The following is a 19,055-nucleotide window of genomic DNA, read 5'->3' on the forward strand; positions in this document are numbered from 1 at the left end:
GCTTTTTTTTTAAGACCTTAAGATCGCTGAAGACAGTAACCTCTGTGACCTATGTACAAATGAATTAGAAATATCTCATCTCTAAACTGCTATATAAAACAAAAAACAGTTATGAAAGTGGATGACAGTGACAAAAACCAAACCACCATACAGGTATTGGATGGCTCGGTGGTAGTATATTCACCATCTATATGGATCAAAGTGGTCGGTATTTCCTGTTTTCTGAGGTAAAACTAGAGAAGTTTCGATACATTACTACTTCAGAATTATAGCAAGCTTAGTCAGGCTTAAAGGATTCACTTAAAAGATTTAACAAGATTATTCTTCATATAAAAGAAATTAGTATTAGGAACATTAAAACCAGATTCATTTGGTAATGAAATTTCTGAAAACCATACATAAAAGAATGAAGAAGATATTTTAACATTTAGTAACTTAATTTTAACATTTTCTACCTGTCACTGAATTTCACCAGTTCTCAACATGTTTCCATTAAATATCTAACATTAAAGCACATCTATATTATAAGCACTTTTTTGGTTATCCAATCACCTTAATATGCTTTCCCTCTACTTGCTTCCTAAAGCTATCTAGGGCAGCAACACTGGGTTTGGGCAGCTGCCAAAGCAGAGTTGATCAAAACAACAGTGAACACGTAAGGACCTGGGAGTTTACAGTGGAGACTGAAGCAGGAAAGCTTTACGTAAAGATCCCAGAATTGCAGAAAGATGGTGAATTCCATCAATGCCCCATTCCCTTACCTGGAAGGCTCCTCCTGCCCCTCCACCCTCTCCCCCTGCTCCCACAGAAACCAATTCAATCAGTTCAGGTGTTTATGGGAATACTAGCTAAAAACAGTGGGCTGCATTAAATGGAAGGACTTAAACTGTTGATTTTTAATTTCTATATTTCTAAATAAGGCTTTTACAAATGTAAAAGGACAAGTAGAAGTAAGTTCACCTATAAATGCTTTTAATTCAACGTAAATATAATCATGCATTAAGAGTGAAGAGGACACTACTTGGTGGGTTAGATGTGCTGCTGTCTGCACAGGAAACAGGAGCAAAGACTGCATCACCACAAAAACCAGGTAGGAAGTGAGCTCTGTCCTTTCAGAGAGGGCAGCATCTTAAAAGAGGAAATGAATTGCTAAAAGCAGCACCAATTTTCTTCATTAACTTCCTTACTTAGATGACAATTCTAAGCATTTATTCCAGTAATTGAAAAACAGTATGCAAACCTAGCATAATTTTACACCTTTTTCTCCCCTAAAAATAACATGAAATACCTGTAACAAGGAATATACTTCTACAGCTTTTAGCCTCACAGATTTAGTGACCAAATGTTAGTCTATCAGAAACACTACCTTTCTCTTTCCTTAGGAACAATTTGTACCTCCCACTGATTTAGGAAGTTCTAACACATAAGGGGGTGTGTAGAGACGAGACATGTTTTTTGAAGAATCTGAAAATTAGCTCAGAATCAATTGGCTAACACAAGGAATCATCCTCCCTTTATTTAAATTACATTTTGGATTTTGCATACTAGTAAAACAACATGTCAAGAATTCAGTATTTGCATTTAAAACTGACATGAATGTTCAGCAAAACTGGCATTACAAACATGGCTGTTCAACAACAAAAAAATACTTAATAAAGGCAAGTCTACATAAGAAACTCCACCCTCTGACATTTCTTTCCATATTTGGAAGTATCTGTACAGTTCAAAATTATTAGAACCATTCCAATGCTAGCTACAGAAGCTAAGTGTAATAGCTGTCATTTTTTACTGCCTGAGGAATACTCTTTAAATTCCTTCATCACTCCCTTCAACAAGTTTTACTACTTCTGACCTACACAATAGAATAGACTTACACTTATCTTTGTCTACTTCTGGTTTTGAAGGTATAACTCAAGAGTCTCTGACAAATTTCATCATGATACCATGATAAAATGCTAAGCAACCAGTTTCAGATAGTCAATCTGTACCTAACAAACCCTGGAAATGCAGTTCTCCCTGTCTACCACTAGATAGAAGTCTGATCAAGTTAAACACCAAGCAGAGGTGGAAGATAACATAATAACTGAAAAAAAATCTGCAATGTCTACACTGGAATTGCCACTGGACAAAATACTACACACCAAGTGAACTAAAGCATGCTTACAAGGATGCATGAAACTTCCCATCTATAATTTAGCATTAAAGGGAGTGAGGAAGAGTGGAAATGAAAAATCTTGTTGCTTGACATGTGAACCAGTTTCTCCTTCTAATGTGATCTAAAGACATAGGTATCACAGACCTGGCACTTGTCAATGTCTTTGTATTTTTCATTGCTAGAATTCTGTTTTTCTTGTTATGCAATTAATGTGCAATCTTATTTTCTGGTGTTTGGCTTGCTAACGTTCGACAAGCCAAAGTAAACTCCTCTTTGAAATGAGGCATGATCTGCAGGCCATTAAGAAAATCCTATCTGGAACTTAGATTGCCAAATTTGGATACTTATATGAGATAGGAGACAGAATGAAAACATAAAATACATTAATACAAACCCATGTCCTGAAGGAGCAATGAAGTATAAACAACACTGCACTCTATTATCTGGCATCTGGCGTCTGTTCACTCGAGATTCTGCATTCAGGTAGTCCTCAAACTTACTGTCAATGTAGTCGATAACTGGCTGCCAGCTGTAGAGATTATATGAATAAAAACCTGTAAGTTACATTATTTACGTAAAGAAATCTGGTTTTGCTGAGAAATAGATGGTCACCATTTCCCCACAGCTTGGGTTGATTTTTTTTTGTTTCACTTTTCATTTGCTTTTTAAAATTAAGATTCTTCTACACTGCAATTCAAGAGACCGGCTCCTCAACTTAAAATTGAGTTACATAGTTCCGAAGATACAATGTGTGAGTCCACTGAAAAAACCTTTCAAACACAATCACCGTCATCGTAAAAGCATAAACTAGAATACTTAAGAACAGTAGCCAAAGGAATATGCTTCACTGAACACATCTTGTGACAGCATGGAAGATGGTTCAGCACACTGCATAAATTGCATAAAGAGCCAAACACACCATTCAGTTTAAGGGGAAAAGATGGCAGCATTTCAACCAAGTTATGAAGGTACTTGGAATTACAGTAGTTAGAAGTTTTCAGCTAAAGGAAAAGTTTAAGAGTGTTAATATTTTAACTGAATACTGAAGCCTGCATTTTAAAATATGTCACAAAGTATTATCTCTCACACACATGCACAAAATGCAATGCAGAATTGTCATGGGAGAACATATAAAGAATGTCTTACCAATTACTATTATCCACAGCATCTCCAAATCCTGGTGTGTCAACTATTGTAAGTAGTAACTGAACACCACCCTCTTTGATTAAAACTTTTGACTGCTCAACCTAAATGAAATAAGGTAAGGTGAATAAGGTAAGATAAAATTCTTAGCAATTTAGTCACCTATCTTAAACACTGGGAAAAGCATTCAATGAGTAAGAAGTCTGACAAAGAATTGCTGACTTTTCTGCTTCAGAGGTACGCTGTGTCTGTGTTTTGCTCATAAAACCTCAATTATTTTACAATAATTAATAATTTTTTAAAAGAAAAAGATCATTATTTAAATAAAGTCAGTGATAAAAAACCCCCTTTAAGTATATGGGATAGCTTAATATTTTAATTCCTGATTAAACAGGAAAAACCTTAACCAGGCATTAAACTTGATGAAGTTGCAAACTTCGGTCAGTTCAAAGAAAATGACACTTTCCAAAACTCATCCTCCCCCCAAGCACCTTAAACATTTCTAGTCCTGTTACTGTATTTTTAAGAATACATTTATTCTCCATAATGGTTGGGAATGGAATCACAAAGTGAGGGTTTCCTGTTACAGACAGAATTATATTGGAAAGTAATACAATCTGGCTGCAATCTGCTGAGCTAGACCTCATGTGACTGTAATGGATTGGGTTCCTGTTCACTCAGGTCACTGATGGAAACCCGTCTCAGAAGGCAAATGCATCAGCACAAGGAATGATGCAACATCTGGGTATGGGAATTCATGCCTCCAGTTATGACCACCGATCTGCAGCACAGCTCAGGCAGCTTGCAGGGAGCATGTCATCAAACAGATTAAGCATGTCATGACAGAGAAGATCGAGGCTAAACAGCACATGGACTGCTACCCCCTTCTTCCTACTTCTATCTCAGTAATTATTGATATTGCCAATGTCAGGTCCATCTGCGTGAGAAAGTGCTGTACACCACTGTCCTACCAGTAAGATGCACAGCAGTACAAAATGACAAACTCAAGCTGGCTTCTTTCCAATTGCTTGGACATTTAATCATCTTTTTTTCTCCCTGATATTAAAACAATTCCTCTTAAATCACTAGTGACACTGTTTTCCAGACATGGATTCAAGAAAACAACAATGCAAGCCATTTTTGCATGTGAACCACACGAGAGCTGGCAGACTCAAGGTGATGCCACCTTGCTGCTCATTGCTTAACATTCCTTAAGCCACTCAAACGCTAACTGGGGAAAGAAAAGAAAGTTCTATTTATAATAAGCCCTTTCTGGATGGTCTCTTGACTAGTTCAAGATTTGAGAAATATCATATTAATGCTTCTTAAGCTCTTGCACATCCCTAATTGTTATATAAATGAAACAGACTCTCACAGCCACACCTGAACATTGTTGCAAACGCTCTGCAATCACTGCTTATGTGATGCAATGTAAATCCACAAGATAAATTAACACTGCAGAAAGTCAAACTAAGTACCTCTTGCACAAGCAAAACACTGATTACAATTCAAAAGAGAATATACAGAATCACAGAAAACAGTAACTACCTACAAAGAAAGCTTCATATTTAACCTCTGAGTATGCAGGATGCTGTTTTTATTTACTCATCAGTAGGGATCCTACCCAAGTCAGATCAATCCCTTTCGCTGATAGCTCTCAAAGAGTTAACAGCTACCAGGGAGCTAGTCACAGAAGTATCCAGGTTGGGCTGGACTTTAAGACCACCCAATTCAAACTCCAACATGAACAGGCCTGACTGCAAGGTTAGGAAGGTGTAAACAACCAGGAATTAAAATCAACCAAACAAAACCATACACACACCAGCCTAAGACACCACCAAGTTACTCTTTCACGATCTATTACAACTCTCATCCCTCCAAAAGCGTGCAGCTGAAAGCCATGAGAGCCTAGGAGTATATGCACTGCTTTAGAAACTTACATTTTAATTATGGTGAGCGTACTTTCCCCCATCCTCAAGAGTTCTATAAAGAAATTTTATTGTACACAATTTATACCAGAACTCAAGACAGTAATCCCCAGCCACAGCCAACTCAGCCAAGAGTTTACTACTCACAAGCTTTAACACACAAGAGATTAACTTCTGATTCCTTGCATTCTTTTGGCTATCTTGCATATAGTAACCACACAGCCCTCCTATTACCAAGCTCTCTGCAAGTATAAGAAACCCACAACACTTGCAAAATACTAGAGAAGATAATGCTAAGAGATGTACTCTTGCCAAGAGCTACAAGGTATCAGCTTCATTTTCCAGCACAAAAATTCCCAGCAAGAACCATTAAATTATTATGGGCTCACAGTGGAATGCTTTTACAAAAGAAGCAATTAACAAAACATTATCTTGAACATACATTTATAACAAAGGAAAAAAGAAAGGTCAGGAGAGCCTCAGAAATGTCACGCCAAACATTTTCCCTGATTCCGTATGCTTGTAAAATCTAAGTTTGGCTGAATTTGTGAAGTCACCTTCTGACAAATGGTCTGCAGCAACTGAATCTCTGCTGCGGACAATCAGACCACATCCACTATATCTTGTAAGCAGTAGATTCTACTGGCAGGAAACAGTAGATGAAGACCCTGCCACAAAGCCTCTGCAAAATTGCATTTTTCTAACCTAAATGGATGTGTCCATACATGGTCAAAGGCACAGAAAGCAGTAATATCTGGAAAAGATCCAAAAAATCACTGTAAACTAGTGTCATTCATAGTTAAGCATCCAACTGCATCCTATCATCTGATTTACAAGTATTCCCAAGGGATTCATGGAAAACATTAGTTCAAGTCTTGGAATTTAAGACTTTTTAAGAGAAGTCTCCTCCAAACAGCCATTTTCCCATGCACTCCAGTCAGCTGGGTCACACGGGTCTCCTTGGCAGTTACTACACAGCGTTCATGACTTGGTGCTTGTTACAGCTTTTTATTGGATGAAACACTCCTTTAACATCTTGCATTCAAGGCAGTCAGATAATGATCAGAGGAAACACCTTTAATAGCCCCTCATTTCTGAATATGTTTCCTTTGAATTCATCTGACATCAAATCTCTGAACTGTTTTTCTGCATTTTCTATGGGACTATTACAAAGGACCTGCCTCACAAAACAACTCCAAACTGCAATGGTTTTCAAGCCAAACCACAGTTTGTGTTTATCTACGTGAGAGCCTCTCAGACAATTCCTGATCAGTAAGTTGTTCCCACCATACAAGAACAGGTGATTATTACAACCAAGATTTGAGGATGCTCAAATGAGGTGGTTTCCTCTCATCCCTACCCTACAAAACCCTCAACTTAAAAAGGTATTCACTGGCAGAGTACAAATCCAGTAGATCCAAACAGCAGCTCCCACTGCTTATTCTTCAATATTTGACAGGAAACACCTCCAGATCATACACATAGTTGCTAGCACATACAGATTTTCAAGCTCGTAGAGGGAAACAATTTTATCCTCACTTACACTGAAATAAGATACTTCCCAGTTTCTTCCTTAAAACACTACACTGAGTTTTCATTCATCCCAAGGAACTGAAAGCAAAGTTGCATTGCAAGTAAACAAAAAGAAAGTACTTATTAGATAAAGTAAACAGTAGTTTCTAGAGGGGAAGATGGTCTTTAAATCTACTTCATTCCCACCATATTATTTTCTAAGTCGTGTCAGAACCCAATTTACTATTGAATATAGTTTTGGCAAGCTCTTGGCCTCAAGCTTTAGCCCACACAGTGGAAGTAGGAAAAAAATGCAATGGCTTATCAGCCTGAGCTTTGTTCAAGCCTTTCCCCCCCCTTCCTTTCCAGCTTTACAAAGTAAAAAAAAAAAAAAATCATTAAGTGAGGCTTTCTGAAAAAAGATGATCTTTTTCTTCAACCAGTAAATCATTACAAATCAAACCACCCCTGATGGTCAGAATGAACAGGGTCATCTAATCTTGTCACCTAACAGATGAAAGTACTTAACTCAAATTCCAGAAATTCCACAGTTTCATATTATTTTTTCTTACACTGATGCACCTTTAACTAGGGTGGGAGCGAGTTATCTTTGAAAGATGTCTTGGTCTGGGTTTTCTTCTTGTTAGCTTGTGTACAAATTCTTCCAAAGATTTTTCCCAACTGAAAAAACCAAAAATCTTCCAATGACAGGGAATCCATCCCACAATTACTTAAACTAAAATTCTATTAACATAACCTGAATTGGTTTAACTTCTGCTAAACCAGTGTGTAATCATCAGTAAAGAAATCACGCTACATCTCTCTTCCTATAAAAAAAGTCACCCTTCTATTTGGTTTTTGAACAGTCACTGATTAGTTCAGTAATAAGCATATTATATGAGAGTTTAACTCTTTGAAGACCTCTTTTCCACTTAACATTTCAACCTTTCTAATACAAATAATGGTCTGATGCCCCTGCTAACAGGCTTTCAAGTCCATTTTGTCAGTCACTATGGTTTTACATTAAACGTATAAGATACCCTAACAGAAATGATCAAAGCTTAGAAAGTATTAATGTATTGGTAATCAAACTCAGGATGTTCAAAAGCTTTCCTCCAAATTAAAAAATCTGTATTCCGCAATGATTTCATTTTGTCATAGCATTCAAGTTTTCATTGACAAGCATCGCCATTCAAACTTCTCAATACAGGCATAACTAACTTCTTCCTTGCAATAATTACCTTGTGGTAATTATTCAGTGTTCTGACATTGGATTAGAAAATGTCTTACCTAAAATCCTGAACAAAAAAAAAGAGGTCCCACAAAGCAGTAAGGTCAGTGGTTCACGGCACTGAAGCTGAATCACTTAATTTCAATGAGTAAAAAAGCACTTGTTTTACAACTTCTGTTTAGCACCATGCATACCCTCCTAACTCAACACAGGGCTTAATCACTTTATGACAACTCTGCAATTATCCAGTCACTTCAGCCACAGCTGAATTTGGCAGCTGGAGGAACTCTGCTGGACAACAGCAGCAATGGTGAGCACCCTTGGTCCTCACCTGTACGAAGTTAGATTATCATAAGGTATCTTCACCAAAGTCTTAAGTGCAAATCAAACCAGATAAGCAGAGTTCATGCAACCTTATTCAGCTGGTCAGCTGTGGAGGCAGAAAACACCCCACGAACACAATGATTTCCTAAACTACCCATAACATTATTATTTCTTAGCATTAGGTAATTGTTATTTCTAATAATCTTTTTGTAACACAGGAAACATGCCCCTTTTTTTGAGAGAAAATATAATTGATCAGTAGCAAGTTATTACACAAAACAAATGGATCAACTTCAGTCTTCCAGTCTTTGACCAAATATTCCAGTTGCATCATGCACTTGCAGGAACATCATCTTTGCCCATGTAAGTCTAGTGCTTAAAGTCAGACAGGTTCATCCTAGTCCCTGATGTTTCAGAATAACAACTTGTAACAGGTAAACAAGGTACCACAAACAGTACAGTCTGCAGAAGACTCGCAGATACTTTTACACCCCAGGTCCCCACACTTCTGTGAAATCCTTTAGTATTTGGCCTCTAAAAGCCTGCCTTCAACAGTCACACAGGTTTTACTGCACATCTGTGTATTTCTACAGATTTACTCACTGGTTTAATTGATAATAAACACCACATTTCCAAAAATTTCTGCACACATATGTGTTTTCTAATCTACAGGCAAAACACAAAACACTTCAGGGTTCCCACATTTCTACAGGCTACAGGTTTGAGAACCTGGAACTTTTGTATAGCTAAGATAGACTGAAAGACACACAGAGTATTTCTTAGTGGTTCACATCATGACTGAATGCATCCTGGAACTCAGGTGCTTATGTAATAACTGTGTACCACCTTACATTACTAAATTGCAAGTTACAATGTTCAGGCTGTATCTTTTTTACCCCAGACATACCTGTACAGTCTTTTTAATTCTGTGTGAAGGACCTGGATACTCTGGGGAATACAATTCTGTTAAGAATAATGAGTTGATTAATGTTGATTTTCCCAGTCCAGATTCACCTAGAAGAAAACAGAGCAGTTTCAGTAAAACCAGGAGTATCATGTAAAATATAAACATTTAGATCTACATTTCAAACACTCCTGAAACATAGTACCTGAAAACATGGACTGCACTCTAAGAGTTTGAGAATCTATCATCTTTTCAAATTTCAAGGAAAACCTTTCAAATCCCACTGTCACTGTTGGATTCTATAAACATTTATTTTTCTGATCATACTGAGTGCATTCAGCACTTTTGTCCATTGTTCCCATTACAACACACAAAGATGATATTACATTAAATTTTATACACAAGCTATATTCCTGGTAAAACTAATCATAGTGCCAAAGCAGATTATGTTGTCTCCTTTATTTCAAATATTGTTATTTGAGTGTCTTTATTATAAGGAAGGGGAAAAAAGAAGCAGGGGTGGGAGTGGGGGGAGGGAGAAAGGCTGAAATTAGTCTGCTATAACTATTAAGGCCACAAGAGATAAAATGAAGTTTCAAACTATGTGGTTACCTGGGAATTTTGTTGTTGGGGCACAGAAGGGGGCTGGATTTTATTTGGGCTTTTTTGGTAATTTGCGCATGAGCAACAATAAGTCAGCCTTGCTGAAGAATCTGGAGACACTACTGCCATGACAATCCAAGCAAATACAGTTAAACACGCCACAGCAAATATTACCTTCCATTTACAGCTCTACAGAGACAAGGGCAAGAATTTCAGATCAACTACTTAGAGTATTTTAAAAGAAAAGTCTTTTGTTTAATTTTTTATTGTAAAGAAACTACTTCAACACAACAATTCACACTGGCATGAGAACTAAGGATAAAGGTATAAAAAAATGATGCTTTCTTTCTGTTCAAATTTCATATGCAGTCTGTTAATACATTTACCTAAACAGAAACAGACACAAAGAAATTTGCTTTCAAGCTAACAAATTTGAGGGCAAACTATATACTTTCACTGAAAGAGGAGAATGAACTGCACTGCACCCATACTTGAAAGGAAAAATTTAACTAAAGTACTAATCACTCTAACCCCAACAAATATTGTGTTGATTTAGAGACTGAACTCAGAAAATTTCCAAGCCTGTCTTGAGATAAATGTCCTGGGTTAACACAAGAGTTACAGAACAGAAAGTAGTTACTAATTGTCTCCTCTGCAATAGGCATCTGGGTTTCCTACAGGAGCTGGCTCATACACACCAGCCATCTCGATTACAGTGGTGTAGCACAGAGTGTCTGCAGCACCGAGCAGAGCAATCTCATTAGCTACACGGTAAACGGATTAGCAGCTGATGAAACACTGCAACCAGAGCTCCCGCCGGCTGTCTGCGCTCTCAGTAGAGCTTGTTCTTCAAACCCCACCCTCTCGGACAGATGAGCTAACCCGTGCTGGGAGCAGCGGCTGGCCACAGCCAGGCTGATGGGCTGCGGCAGCCAAGGAAAAGGGAGATACTCAAGTTACGGTCTCAAGATAGCAATGAACACTAACCCCACCAGGACAGGTTTATGCAAGACAGCAGGGACATGCTTGCTGACAAGATTTCACTACTACCCTGCAGATTTTGCCTTTTTCCATGGTTAGATTCATGAGGAACTTAGAACTACGCAGTAAACACAGTGCCTCCGAGTCTGGTTATAAAGGACCCAAGTTTTTTACTCTGCATTTGCAAGACTTTAAGGGCAGGGTCAGCTGCAGCCGAGGGGCCTCCCTACCAATTCTACAACACAAAGAAGCTCCTGAAATGCACAACTTTCCAATCTCATAGATGCACCCTGGTTAAAGCTTAACTGTCTCCATCTCACAGCCCTGCTCAAGAAATGCAAACCATTCCAGTTAAACTGAAGGTTTTTATCCACCCTACTGAAGCCCTCAAGAGGGTGGCTCTGATTTTTAAATGTACAATTCATATCCTTTCAGTGACCTCTGCTTTTTAACTTGAATCTTGCAAAAGTCACCCTACTAAAGTATTGAAGAAAGAATTTAACATCAGATTCTACTTCATTATACAAAAAGGGTTGCCCCTTCTTCTCCCTTCTATTAGGGTTACTGCTGGTCTTAATATGCTAAAGAATTTAAGGTGAAAAACACTGAGAACAACCATTTCTCTTGAAAATGAGTGCCTGTCAAGTTGTCATTAAAATTCAACATATGGAAGTAAGATTTTCAGCTTCAAAAGAATGTGATGGAAAACCAGCAGTTTGCCCTAGATAGCTTGGGCAGTTCTGGCACTCCGTACCAAGCAGACCCTGAACTGCTGAAGCATTACACCCTGGGAAATCTGAGGTTTGTTCCCCTCCTCACCCTTTGGCCCCCTTACAGCTGCAAAGTTATGAAGACAATTTTGAGCTGAAATCAGTGAAAAGAAAGTATGCTAAGGATATTTATGCACAATCTTGTTCCCAAAGGTGCCCAGCTTTCTAGATATCCTTACCCACCATGCTAACTGTAATCAGCCAGTGCAGATTATAACAGTTTAAACTGCTTAACTGCTACCAGTAATTGAGGTACTACATGTAAGAGCTTGCCTCAATGCACCAATCCTGGATGCAGTTGTGCCTTAGATGATGCAAGGGTCAACATCTACAATGGTAGTAAAAGGCTAAAATATCAAATAAAACAATTGCACTGAAACTGTAGGCAAAACCCCTAACTGGAACATTTAATATTGTACTATGGGGAATTATGCTGCTTCCACTGTAATAAAACAAGAATTTCTCTGCTGACTACAGAGAAAGCAGGATTAGAGAAATCAACTGTAATCGAACAGTTCTAGTAGCCTTTCTGGACACATTTAAATATTCTGATCTTCACTAGAAAGACTATAAAAAGTAAAAAAAAAAAAAAAAATTCAACCCCCCCAAATCCCCAAAACAAACAAAACCACACAAAGCCCCCTTAAGTCCACACCCAAACAAAACCCTCTGTCTTTCCCATGCTCCACCTTGCTCAAACCCACATTCACCTGAAAGGATTGCCTACTGGAAAGGCTGGGAAATCAGCTTCCAAGGATGCAACAGGCCATGAATACGACTAACAAAACCCCAAGGGAGAAGGGAAAACAAGTGAAGTTTCATTTGCCTTTGCAGAAACAAAAAGATACATCCCAAATAAAATGTATCTTCCTGCTTTCAGTAAGCACTTCTGATGAGATTTTGTCGTTTGACCATTACATGAACTGGTCAAAGGGTACAATGTAATAGAACCTTTTCAACAGTAATAACTTCTAATCACTTAATGAATTACGATGTCGTTAGACCTAGGAGCCCAACTTAGAGTGAGCGATTTTTAGAAATTTACTTTAAAAAGAAGAAAAGAAGGAAAACATTCTGCAGGGTAATCCTGAATTCAAAAGGTTAATTATTTCTGGTATCCAGGTCCTGCTTTTACCTTGCCCTCTCTCTCCCACTAAATATTTCACATAGGCTTCAAGTTCTTCTGAATATTGTTCTTTTTTTTTCTTCATTATTTTGTGTCTCTTGTTTATCAGCAACTTAGTGTTTCAAAATGTTAACATTTTATCAAGCTGTTTTTATAGTCACAACCAAACACATGGAGCTGGCCACTCTTGGTAGCATGTGCTTTTACTAACATACTTCTGTCAGTCTTGTGAATGAAGAGCTTTTGTGAGCCCTTACAGGACTAGCAAAAGTTCCAACTCTTCTAAAGTCCATGAATTTCTAAATGGCAGTACAAAGAGTGGAACTCTTCTTATACACTTAGGTTAACAATTACCTTCTGACCATTAGCATCTTTATAAAGATGGCCCATAGCACATCATTTAAAATTAACCTTGGATAGCAAAATTTTTTCTTCTGTGAACAAAACACTGATCAAGTAGTAGTAGTCATGTAAGTCTAGCTGTAACATGAGAAGGGAGACCAAGAAAAAAATAAAACCAACACATTCAGTTTCCTCTTTTATATCTCAAGCATATGCATCTCAAACATATCTCTGGGGGTCAGAGGAGACCACTGGCAACCACTGGAATAGTTTGCAAACCAAGTAAATAGTCTCCAGAACAATACTAAAGCAAGTAAGTAAAGGGAATGAACAACTAAAAAACTTGAACAATGGTGTGCAATCCATGTGAATGGGGGAAAGCAGCGCTCAGGTAAAAAAATAAGTAACTAGCTCAACGGAGCTACATAAATCTTTCACCTTCATTTCTAAATCCCTCCCTGTAAATGAACGAGAAATCCTAATCCGTGATAATCAGCTCGAAAATCTATTCACATCTAACTTGTTTCCATCAGTTCTTGCTATGACTTTATTACCACAAAAAACCTCAAACTGCCAGCATCTCCTCCCTGTGATGATGGAAGTGAATTGTTACCCTTAATGACGCTTTTTTCACCATTCATTGCTGTGGCACATTGAGAATGTGGCATATTTCCAACCTCCCCCAACTTTTCAGCCTCTGCCATTCATACTCAAAAATCTATGACAAAAATGGGCAAGAAGACCAGTCCAACCCAGCTTTCTTCCAGCTTTATCTGTAACTTCTGGTGGAGACTGCTGTTTTCTCATTCATAAATTGCCCCTCTCAATAATGCATCACACTACCTCTTCTAGATACCATATCATTCTGAAAATCCAGGATCAGTTTTCTTCTATATTTTCAGGATCTTGTTTTCTAAAATCCAAGCCCTGAACTTAAAAGCATGACTTGCATTCTTAGGTTTATGACCTCATGTGAGAGCTCATTAAACATATCAAGTGATCAAGGTAAGCAACCAATCTTGAACATATTCAGCGTGCTTTCTGCATGTTTTATTTCCTACCTCTTCATCACAAGTTACTCTTGCAGAAATCACCAGAAGTTTTCTACTCTTCAGTATCATTACTTGGCTATCTACCAGTGAAACAGTATTTCATGCTTACGCCCTGTGACAGTCAGCTGCACCACTGGGAACATGACCACAAGTGCTATGTGTATTTAGGAATTTCAAGCTGCTTTCCTAAACTCCAGGTGGGACTACAAGACTGCCAAGGAACCACCCACCAGCAAGAAAAATGCTTTGCAGCACCATAAACCAAGACTTCAGTTAAATTGCTCAAAGTGATTTGCTTCATGTATCATCACCAAGGAGATGACCCAGTCTCTGTCACTGTCTCTATTAACTGGACACAGCAGGAACTGCAGATTCAAAACATGCACTAACTGCTAACTCTGATGGCTGAGAGAAGGTAACTCATCCCTGTGGGACTTGTAGATTATTCGAGATAAACCACCAATAAAGCCCCAAGACAACCAGGTTTCTACAAATTGCACAGGGTTTTTGGAAGCTTCCACTGCATTCTAAATAAAAACGTGTATTTAGAGTTCCTTGATACAGTCAAGCATAAGCTGCAGTTGCTTCACTGTTTCTTCAGAATAAAGATATCCACAAATACTTACTTCTGTGATGAAGTGCATTTGATAGCACATTTGATAGCCACAAGGAGTTACAAAGGGATCAAATTCAATAGAAAAATGTTGTACTTCTCCACAGCCTACTTACACAGAATGTTTACATCAAAGCATATTTTATTTTCAGCTGGTGAGCAAGTTTTTTCATGGAATTTTTCCATTTTATAAATTCTTATTATTGTGACAGTTTTTGCTTAAAATAGTATCCCATTAGTTTGATGCTGGTGACTCAAAGAAGGGTAAAAAGCTTGTCAGAAGGCATAAAAAGTAATGCATTTCATCTTCTTTCATCCTTGTACAATTCACAGTTTATGTGCACGACAGCACCTGCAGCTTTATGCAAATGTGCAATAGCTTTGACGACACTGTAACACGCAGGTTTTTGCTTTTATACAGAAGGGAAGTTACATGAATAATCAAAGAGCCTGAACTATGCCGAGTGACATGATGGAACCACCCTCTTGCCGAGGGGGAATGGTGCTCTGCCATGTCATTATAGACAACCACAAAAACGGAGCCTGCAAGATGCTTTTAATTTCAAGTCTGATTTTAGAAGCTTTCGTAAAAGCTAGTTCCTGCCTTCAGTGCTCTACAAAATACAAACCAACATTCAATAAACATGTAAGAACATCCAAATGAAAACCGTCAGGAGGAGGATGGGAGCAGGACCATGCTGCTGCCATATATCTACTACTCCATGTAGGATGGTGTCATGTGAAATCTTGCAAATGATCAACTTTGTCTTTTATAGACATTTATAAGGGGAAGAAAGCCAAAGCTCCACCATTTCACAACTTGAATATGAAGCATAAATTATGGAAGCAACATATGTTAGAGCCACAAAGATGCTCCTAGCAAAACAGAGGAACGAGGAAGTCTAGCAGCAATAAATTCATTTCTGCTTATCAGCAACTGCATCAACAGCAATAAAAATTCAGCATTCAGGATACAGTAAGACAATTTAATCAATTTTCTTAGAGCAGAACTTGAAGTGCAATAACTGAAGGCAGACTCTTGGCATATCATTCTTGTCATAGATGACATTTAAATAATTCAGAAAAGCCATTAGCAGGGATGGGAAATACTTCAGAAGAATATTGCAACAGATTCTACATAGCATTTTTCAAGTACTATTGTTTCCTCTCAAAGAAGAAGCAGGTCTAGCTTTCTACAAGTGACAGATTAAAACAGCCATGAAACAATGGTTTAACTTCACAGGTGAAATTTTGGCTACTGCCAAAAGCAATGGTCCCCGACTCCCAGTCCAACTCTTGCACTAGAATTCACAATGCAGCATGTGAGGCAAGAAGTGATCCAGCAAACTAGGGCACATAGGGCTTCAGGACAGGAAAATGAGGGGAAGATGACATCAGATCAGCTAAGTCAAATACTCTCCTCTCTTTCTGGAAACAAGAATAAATGTAAAAAATCTGCATTTAAAACTAGACCTCTTCTCCGTCACAAAAGAATCACCAACAATTCACAAGTCAAAGAATTTGTGGCACTTCCTGAAGAAAGTCGTATTTCCTCTAACTGCATAGACAGGCTTTGCTCCTGATAAACAGCATGTCTGCAAAGTAGCCATTGAAAATAGGACATTACCTAATTTAACATAAGGCACAGGAAGCAATCTTTCAGCATTTTGAGCAAAGGCTTGTAGTCCAGTAAAACCAAGGAAACAAAACCACAAGTTTCTCTTCACTTTTAGTTCTTCAACACTACTGCAGATGAAAAAAACACTCCATGGCATCGGGCTGCTCATATGTAGTACCAAGAACAGCTGAAAGGCAACAATCTGAGCTTCAGTATCCAAGCTTGCATGGAATTACAAGCCCACAGTTAGCAGCTGCAGTCCAGGCTCACCAAAGCTTACCTTGCTTTGTTTTCTGTGTTAGATGAAATAAAACTCCTATGTCTGATTAAGCTGTAGTCATACTGCAATGCAGCTTTAGAGACATTACAAGCAACAAGAAGTTGACAAAACTGACCTACATGGAAAATCTGAATGCACAAGCTCTCTGTGGAGTAACTGGGTTAAAGAATTCAACTGGAAATGACAGAAGCTGCAGAGTTTCATGACAAATCGTCTACAGTTAAACCTCATAACCAGGATATACCTCAAATTTTCACAGGCTTTGACAAAGCCAAAATAAAGAGCCTTCAGAAGAGAAGAAAAAAACCATATTGCTTCAAAAATCAAAGCAAGAGGAACAGAAACCGTTGTGAAAAATGCTAAAGCACAATGCTCTGTTTAAGGCTAAGAAAGCAAACATGTGAGACCATCACTGCTGGATCTGAAAGAATTATGCATCCAGAGAAAGCTGCAGAGCTGGGCTTACTCTCTGGAGGGAAATACAGGGATAAATATAATTGATTGAATTCCCTGATGATATGAATTATTTAAAAAAAGAAAAGAGAAAGATTTTAAGAACATGAAATTTGTCATCTTTACTGCTGACAACCAATTGTACAGCATTTCCAGTACATAACTGCTAACATTTGCTGACTAAAGAATGAAAGGTATATTAATGGACACAGATCGCAGATTAGTCAGGCTCTTTCATTACTTGGACAGAAACAAAACCGACACAGCTATCGAAATGCTAATGAAAAAAATAAGAAAGAGTGATGAGGTTTACTTAATCTTTAAGACTAGAACACTTGGTACAGATACAGGGTCAACATCTCAGACAGTCTGGCACGCATGCAACTTAAAAACAAGAAGCTCTACACATCAACTTGAGGAAAAGGAGAGAAAGGTGAGTACTTTAGGCAGCATCTTCCTCAGAACCCCACCCAAGTGATACATCTAAGGCATGAGTATCACAGAAAATTTTAAAAGGACAAAAACCAAAATTGTTTTTATTTACATGGAACCTAATGAGTCTCTACAGAAGGGTACAAAGAGCACTTAGACTGACTTACTGAACACTTCATCAGCTCTTCCCCTGAATATTTACACTAGAACAGAATAAAAGCTACTGGAAGTATATTGAGCGCTCTCAAAATATCCCAGGGGGGACACTCTGCTATTAAGCAAATCCACAAAAATTTGTCAGAAGACTTAACTTTGAACATTTCTAGTGGTAGTAAAAATTTCTTTCAATACCTTATACCTTCCCTCTTGATGCCTTCTCTCTTTAATGTCCTTGGAAGCACTTTTAATAGCAGGCAGCACAAACAAAGCTATGTTATGACAAAACCCTTAGCTGGCACAAGTGGCAAGAGGAAGATACGCATAGCTAGACAGAATTCTGCAAATTCACCCCAGTGATAAGATTTTTGTGGCAATAAGGAATGAGAAATTAGGGCAATGTTGTTTGCAAGTTGGGATAATTCTGCTTCTTTGGTCTGGTGTTAGCCAACCAAGGAGCAAGAGGATCACAGCAATGTGCTATCCCAGATACACTGCTGCCACTTTTAAGCAACCTTGGCAAAATACACTAATTTGATACCTCAGTTATGTGGGGGTGGTTACATGCTTCTGTTTCCATAAGACAGCCTCCACGGGAATTGTAAAAGTGGGTATTTTAGCTCTGAAAAAGGGTGAGAAAGTGGAATAAGCTTGTGTTGTCAAGACTACACCCTTTTTAATATGGTAACAGCTGTTTTGCTTAAGTGCTAAGCCATTGTTTCTGAATTGCTGCCACCACTGTTCAGTTTTCTAATAATGACTTAGAAGAAAACTGAGCTGCTTTTGTAGCCAACAACAGAAACATCCATTCACAAAGTGGAAAAGAAAACAGACAGGTCTGATAAGGTGGTATCCTAAGACCTGTCCAGAGTGCTTGCCATGTTTTGCAGTGGGTAAGTCTGAAGGACAGTCACAGGAGGTGGACCAGAACTCCTTCTGGAATTCCTGCCAGCTACAGAGGACACAGCCCAGAGCCAAGGACACTGAGTCTGGAAAGTCATAGGCTTGTCCTTTACAGAAGGTGAGAATGATAAACAGTGAGTTTAATCAAGAGAGACAGAAAACATAATTCTTAAAATACTTTTTCATATAAATTCCTAAACCATTTAGTCAAATACAATGCCAAAAAAAAAAAAAATCTAACTTTGTAAATAAGTGAAAATCTGACATGCTCTTTTCTGTCTCAGTGCCTGCTGAGTTGCAGCTATTGTTTTCTGCTCTGCCTGGCACTGATGTAGCAGAAAAGTGGTAAATACTTGTCAATAGTCAGTTTCCTCTAAATTAGCAACTTTATATATATTCTACACTTTTACCTGCATCTTCAAGACCTAAAAAATAAAGAAATCTTGCAATTTCTTCTCCACTACAGTGTAATGGTATCCCTTCAACTTTTTAATACAAAACACCACAGTTTCACCTCATCTTCTATTTC

At 38.1% G+C, this 19,055-nt stretch overlaps 1 protein-coding gene across 5 annotated transcripts in view; it reads right to left on the minus strand.

The window, feature by feature from the left end:
- Window positions 1-19,055, minus strand: part of SEPTIN7 (septin 7) — an 80,194-nt gene that overhangs the window by 17,979 nt on the left and 43,160 nt on the right. For 4 of the 5 annotated variants that reach the window (XM_042044608.1, XM_042044607.1, XM_042044610.1 and 1 more), the window contains exons 4-6: window positions 9,201-9,307; window positions 3,302-3,402; window positions 2,550-2,684 (exon numbers count right to left, since the gene is read on the minus strand). In XM_042044608.1, the coding sequence (XP_041900542.1) occupies window positions 2,550-2,684; window positions 3,302-3,402; window positions 9,201-9,307 (343 nt within the window). Of the gene's footprint in view, window positions 1-2,549; window positions 2,685-3,301; window positions 3,403-9,200; window positions 9,308-16,311; window positions 16,475-19,055 lie in introns of those variants that run through there. The other variant, XM_042044609.1, reaches the window with a different exon arrangement.

The sequence above is a fragment of the Corvus kubaryi genome, unplaced genomic scaffold (assembly GCF_017639235.1).
Source record: "Corvus kubaryi isolate FWS band 111438036 unplaced genomic scaffold, C.kubaryi_AGA036_p1.0 37398, whole genome shotgun sequence".
NCBI classification, from domain to species: domain Eukaryota; kingdom Metazoa; phylum Chordata; class Aves; order Passeriformes; family Corvidae; genus Corvus; species Corvus kubaryi.